At 40.6% G+C, this 6,939-nt stretch overlaps 1 protein-coding gene across 1 annotated transcript in view; it reads left to right on the forward strand.

The window, feature by feature from the left end:
* N4bp2 (NEDD4 binding protein 2) overlaps window positions 1-6,939 on the forward strand; it is a 62,449-nt gene that overhangs the window by 32,573 nt on the left and 22,937 nt on the right. Inside the window, exons 8-9 of the mRNA XM_029477787.1 lie at window positions 1,333-1,409; window positions 6,710-6,865. Of these exons, the coding sequence (XP_029333647.1) occupies window positions 1,333-1,409; window positions 6,710-6,865 (233 nt within the window). The remainder of the gene's footprint in view (window positions 1-1,332; window positions 1,410-6,709; window positions 6,866-6,939) is intronic.

Here is a 6,939-nt window from a genome sequence, read left to right on the forward strand (position 1 = left end):
TCCCCCTTCCCTTCCCCCTTCCCTTCTCCCTTCCCTTTTCCCTTCCCTTCCCTTCCCTTCCCTTCCCCAAAGCTAGGATATCACTTCAGAACCCAGGCTGGTCTTGAACTCACGATCTGATTTGTATGTTTTAGCCTCTTGAGTGCTGGAAGAATGTTCTGCTATATCCAATTTTAGATTTTTTTTTATGTGATTGAAAATATGAAACTATTTCCACAGTGTTGATTTCTTGCCTCTTCCTAACTTTACTCAGAAATGTATAGGAGACTCCTGCTTCTCACAGTGTGTCAGACTCACTATTTCTTCATACAGACTTGGATAAAGAGAGATGAAGCTAGGTCAAAAATGTTAAATTAGACCAAAGTCCAGGTCTCAGGCACTGTGTTTTGTAGACGTGTGGATGAAAAGGAAAGTCTAGCTAGCCTTGGAAAACAACCCTGGAGACTGCCTGCCTGCTTGGTGGGAACAAAGGCCAGCATGCAGAGTGGAGAAAGCAGGGAAAGGGAGTCAGGGCTGTGTCAGGTGCTCTGAGGAGCCAGGAGAGACGGTGCCTCTGCCTCCTGAGGGCTGGTACCCCACCACCTCCTCGGAGAGCTGCTAAATAGCTGGTATGTGGAAAGTAGAATACAGTGGGACTAGTGAGTGTACAGTATTTATATATTATGGAGTTACTGGAAGAGAAAGACCATGATGCCGGAGACAGGATTCCTGAGGAAAAAGATGTGTAAAAGATGGCTGGAGTCATCACACTCCGGCTACACATGGACTAAACTGTTGTTGGCAACAGGTTTTAAATTCTAACTATTGAATGAAAAGGAGGACTTGACTGCTCCTAGGTGTGGCTGAGGAGATGGTTTTGTTAGAGATATGAGGGAGAGAGCAGCCAGAGGCATGGAGTTTAGCTGTGACCCGTTCTAGGTTGAGTTTTCTGGTTTTGTTCCTTGGTTTTGTGTTTGTGTTCTCCATGCTCAGACCCCAGTGTGCCCAGCCTCCTGCTCTTTCTTTGACTAGAACCTCCTACCTTAGGAAATGAATGTGTCCCCTTCCTCAGCTTGGGTGTTTCTCACAGGAGACAGAGCTTCTCACTAAGACCCAGGTGTGGTTGTGTGTGCTTGTAATTCCAGCTTTTCTACAAAGCAACTTCAAGGCCAGTCCCTCGCAGTAACACTTGCTGTTTCTTTAAAAGAGAGCTGAGAGCAGAAGCTTGCTCAGTTGCTGACCGGATCACCAGGGGGGTGGCGGTGGGGCTGTTTCATTTTTAAAGTGATAGTCTGTAAAATTGCATTTAATTTCATGAAAGATCATTTACATTCTTTTTTGTCTTTTCCACAGTCTCAAAAGCATAAATATAAGGTCCTTTTCCGGGAGCCAGACACGTGGTGGAAGTTCAAGCCGAAGGAGCTTGCGAGGTAAAGCCTGGGGGTTTCTGAGCTGGCTTCTCTACAGCAGCCAGCCCACATTGCCAGACCTTTCCTTTATACATGATGAGTGAAACAAAACTGATTAGATTTTGGCTTGTCCACTTAAAAATTGATAATGTTCTGTACTGTGAATGTTTTCAGCAGTTTTACATAATTATTTTTAAGATGCTTACTTATTATGTGTGTGTGCTTATGTGCATGTGAGTGTGTGCACCCACCCCTACGTCACGGCACTGTGTGAAGGTCAGAGATGATCTGTCTGGGATAAGTTCTCTGCTGCTCCAGGGATTAAACTCATATCATCAGGTCTTCCAGCAAGCACCTACACCCAGTCAACCACCTTGAAGGCCCTTCCTTATCCTTAGTTTTATGAAGAGTTTATTTATAATATATTTATTTTATAATAAATAGCCATGGAGTTTCCAGTTGTCTTATGTTGTCAGTTGTATACTTCCTTGTAATATGTGTTAATATTTAAAACTAGGAAAGACCCTGGGAGTTGGTACTCTTGAGCCATGTGTCTACTGAAGGCAGGACTTGTGCCTTCTAGAGCACTAGAGAGTGTTGGTTGCTTTTAAAAATGTACTTATTTATTTATTCATTTAATGTATATGAGTACACTGTAGCTGTACAAATGGTTGTGAGCCTTCATGTCGTTGTTGGGAATTGAATTTTTAGGACCTCTGCTTGCTCCCTGTCAACACCACTGGCTCTGGTCGGCTCTGCTTCACTCAGTCCCTGCTCCTCTGGCCCAAAGCTTTATTTATTATTATACATAAGTACACTGTAGCTGTCTTCAGACGCACTAGAAAAGGGTGTCAGATCTCATTATGGGTGGTTGTGAGCCACCATGTGGTTGCTGGGACTTGAACTCAGGACCTTCGGAAGAGCAGCCAGTGCTCTTACCCACTGAGCCATCTCAGCAGCCCAAAAATGTTATTTTTAAGAGATGAACATACATTGTTTTTTCCTTAGTGCTCTGAAGATTTAATTTTAGAATAGTTGCTTTGTAGTAATTTGAACTAATTCAATACAAACTAAAGGGCAGTCTGACTTTAATATAGTCACAGTGTTGTATGACTATCACCACTGTCTAATTTCTGAAACATTTTTATCTTTTCACAAAGAAGTCATACCTCAGCAGTTCCTCCCTCTTTGGCAATCTCTGCTGTGTTTCTTCTCTAGGGCTTTTTCTATTCTGGACAGTATATATACAGTGAATATTTGGAGTCTTTTTCTCTGGCGTCTTGCACTGAAAATGTTTTCAAGGTTTATTTTCTGTGTTGCAGCATGTCATATCCAGTATCTCTTAATTGTCTTTTCATGTTACTGGGTTGGTTTCCTTCCTATTTTGTGTTTGGAATTTTTGCATTTGTATAGATGAGTAGGGTTCCCCTCCCTGACCTACCTCGCCTGCTTTTGGTATCGTAAACTAACTGAGAAGTATTTCCTCTCAATTGGAATTTCCCCATCACACCAAAGTTAAGACTTTAAACGTTATATCCCTCTGGCGTCTGCGTGTCCGTGGTGTAGGCAGTCAAGGTCTCTCTTCAGTGTGTTCACAGTGTGTGTTCCTCCTCATTACCCTCACTAGTCATATGGTTTGGTTTTGCTTGTATTTTTTTCAACAATGTGGCCCTCATAAATAAACAGCTCTTTGCTTGATTGGTCTTCTTTTCTGTTGTATTCTATTTTGCTTAATTCATTTATGGTTTTCTTTATTCTACTTTCTTTGTTTTAAAATATATATCTTGCTTATTTCTATTGTTTTTAAAATCTTTACTTGAAGGTGTAGATCATTTTTATAATATGAGCATTTGATGCTCAAACTCTCCTTGCTATTTTATTTTCCTCGTGGTTTAGTGTACAGTGCTTCATTTTGCATGTTTATTTGTAAAGTTGCATTATAATTGAATATTCTTTTTTAGCTTTGGATTATTGAGAATTATGTTTTACAATTTCCAAGCCAGTGGATGTTTCCCTTGTGGATTTTTAGTTCACCTGCAGTAGGCTACATTGTGTGACCGGTGTGATAGTTTTCATTCTTTTCTTCTCTTGTCTCACTGTGCTGTCCTGGAGGCCCTGGAACTATAGTGATTGATCTGCCTCCCACTGCCTCCTGAGTGCTGTGGTTTAAGGCCTGTGTCACTGCAGCCAGCCTCAATAGTTCCTTCTTAAATGATCCATCCTTGCCTACTGAGCATGTGTACTGTGGGCTGTGAGAGTCCAGGAGGCAGAGTCACCTGTTGCTTTGAGGACTTGAGTTGGATCCCTAGGGTTCCCACGGTGGGAGGGAAGAGAGAAGCAGCGCCTGTAAATTGTCCTCTGACCTCCAGTGCATGCCGTGGCGTAGACACATTCATACAGCACAACATGCATATGAACCCCAGCCCCAAGTGCGTACATATGCTGTGTTCAGATGCTCTCTAGTAACGCTTAGACGTGCTGCAGCTTTCTGTGCTTGCTTTTCTTTTGGTTGGTCTTGTGGGTTAAATTTTGGACATGGTGGTGAACTCTTCCAATGTGAGACAGTGTGAGTCCCTTTGCTATAATGCCCGTCAGTCTCTGTCATCCCACCCATGTCCACTTTATATATTTGGAGGGTAGTTATTGAAATTCCTACAGGTGTATCATTTGTTTGACGTTACCCTAATTAACTGGATTTTATCCCTCCCCAGTGATTTTTTTTCTTTTGTCTTTAAGAATAGCTTTTGCTAGAAAGTCTGGTTTAATTAATAGAACTGTACCAGCATACTTTTAGTTAGTGTTGGAGAATTTTCTTCTTTTCATATTTTTGCTGTCAATCTTTTAATATCCTTAATGTTTATGTATTTATTGTGCCTAGTATGGCTTGTTTTTCTGTTCACCTTGGTTCTCTCTCTCTCTCTCTCTCTCTCTCTCTCTGTCTTTCTCTGTCTCTCTCTCTCTCTGTGTGTGTGTGTGTGTGTGTGTGTGTGTGTGTGTGTGTGTTAGGGGACAGAAGTTTGGAGGAGGTCTCCTGTAGTGCAGGCTAGCCTTGAACTCCTGATTCTCCTGCCTCCCCTCTCAGGGTTAGGATATCCGGCAGATACCATAGTTCTCAGCCCTGCCTTGGCTTCAGATGCTGAGTCGGCCCTCCTGGGTGTTCTGCTGGCCACCTTCTCAGTGCCCCCTGTGCTTGGTGCTTATTTTCCCTCTTTACGATTAGTGCTTTGTTTGTTTTTGTTTTTTTTTGAGACGAGGTCTCACTGTGTAGCCTTGGCTGACCTGGAACTCAACTATATAGACCAGGCTGTCCTCAAACTCACAGAGATCCACCTGCCTCTGCCTACCAAGTGATGGGATTAAAGTCATGTGCCACCAGGCCTGACTTCTATGATTGTTATGAGAAAAAAAAATCTATGTGAAGTTTTTCTCTCATCATATTTTAGAAAATTTAGGTAAAATTTAAATCTGTTTCCTTCTATAATAATTTCTAAGTTATATATGTTTTGTTTATATTTTTTAGTGCCCACTTCCCATGTTTCACTATGCAAAGCTTAACTCTAAAGTAAAACCATTTTCTTTGCCTTCCTACTCACAAACACAAGAACTTTATAACACCCACTTGTGATTGTTCCTCATGAGTGTACATGATATCATTATGTGATTTATATACAATTGTTTGTTCTGCTCAACTATTTCCTTTGTGCTTCATTTTCCCATTGCAGCAGAAACCTTTCTTTAATGTGAGAGTTTGTCTGCCTGGTATTTACCTTTAAACTTTACAGTAAGAGTCTGCTTTTACGTTTTCCTTTGCAAATATTTTTAACATCTTCATTCTTATAAGACACTTACTTTATATATTCTGGACTGTCCGCTAGTTTCTGTTGCTGAAAGTAACATTTATGTTTTATTTCTATTACTGTTGCTAAGTCTCCTCATTCTAATCATTGTTTCTATCTATATGGCTAGCCATATTTTTTAATTTCTAGCTTAATGTCATCTCCTTTTTCTTTGAGTGACACTTTTAGCATATGTTTCTAGTTACGGATTTCTTATTCTGTTATCTTGTTTGACTCCTGAAATCAGGACATGGGTGTCATTCATCAGTTCTAGAAAATTCTCAGTATTTATCTTTAAACTGCTTTTGTCCCATCTCTCTCTTCTCTTCTTCAGACTGGAGTCAGTGGTATACTAGACCTTTTTTTGCTTTGGCCTCTATGTCTATGTTTCTTAACCTCTCTCATATTTTCTATCTCTTTGCTTCTCTGTGATATGAAACCAGACAAGATCGAGGTAGGTAAATATGAAAGCCATATTTACCCAAGAGGCAAACACTAATATTAGCCCTGGAGTTCAGATATAAAGCCTTGGATCCAGACTAAGTTAAGAGAGTCACATCTGAGATGCTTTCCTTAAGGAACAAACCCAAGGGGAATTAAAGCATATTATCCTACTTCCTGTCAGTGCAAATCCAGAAAACACCCTCAGCCTGAGACCTAAAGATGTCCATGTTTGGGTTAACTAACTGTAAATTCATTAGCAAAAACACTGATGAACGAGCAAGACTGGAAATACAAATAATAAACTTCATATTTGGACATCCAGAGACTTAATATGCTAGGAATTAAAAAATATTGTTTGAACCTAAAATGTAATAAAATGTGTTTGTTTTAATTTAGTTGGGATCTGGTTTTATTATAGCAGGAAGGCACTTGGGGGCGTTACTCAGAGTCTCTATAGTGGAATACTTACTGCTCAGAGGTAATCCTTAATCAAAACCTTTAAATGACAGTCATTGTTTTATGAATTTTTTCCAGAGTTTTAGAACAAGTTCTTCTAAGGTCATTGAATCCTTTCTCCTGAATTAATAAAAGATATCTGGAAAAAATATATAGTATAATTAATAGAATGCAATTTAAAAGAGCCCGACTAGATTGGGTGTGGTGGTGTAATCCCAGCACTCAGAAATCTGAGGCAGGAGGATCACAAGTTTCAGGTCATCACAGCCTAGGCTTCATAGCAAGACCACATCTTCAAACAAATGAAAACAAACCTTCCAAACCAAATGAGATGGGAATGAGCTTAGGACTAGACAGCCCACGTTATGTAAAGGCGAGGTCTTGTCCTCTCCTGTCTCATGAGAAGTGCCAGTGATGGTGTTAGGGACAAGCTCAGTGGGACTGTGTTTACCTTCCACGCACGTGGCTCGGAGTTCAGTCCCAAGCACAGCAGAAAAGGACTTCTGGACTTTGTGTGTTCTTTTGTTTTCTTTTCTTTTTGGTTGTCAACCTTCTTCCCACCTGTCTCTCCCCTGGACTTTTCAGACGTAATATTCACGGAGTGAGCAAAGAGAAAATATCGAGAATGCTAGAGCACTATCAGCGCTTTGTCTCCGTGCCGATAATCATGAGCTCTTCCGATCCAGAGAGAATGGAGCGCATTGAGTTGTGTGCATACGCTTCTGACGACAGGAATTCTAGGTGGGTTAAAGTCTATTACATGCAAAAAAAAAAAAAATGCAGTGTGAAGCTATGGTTTCTTTTTTTTTTTTTTT

Source organism: Mus caroli, chromosome 5 (assembly GCF_900094665.2).
Source record: "Mus caroli chromosome 5, CAROLI_EIJ_v1.1, whole genome shotgun sequence".
Lineage (NCBI taxonomy): Eukaryota > Metazoa > Chordata > Mammalia > Rodentia > Muridae > Mus > Mus caroli.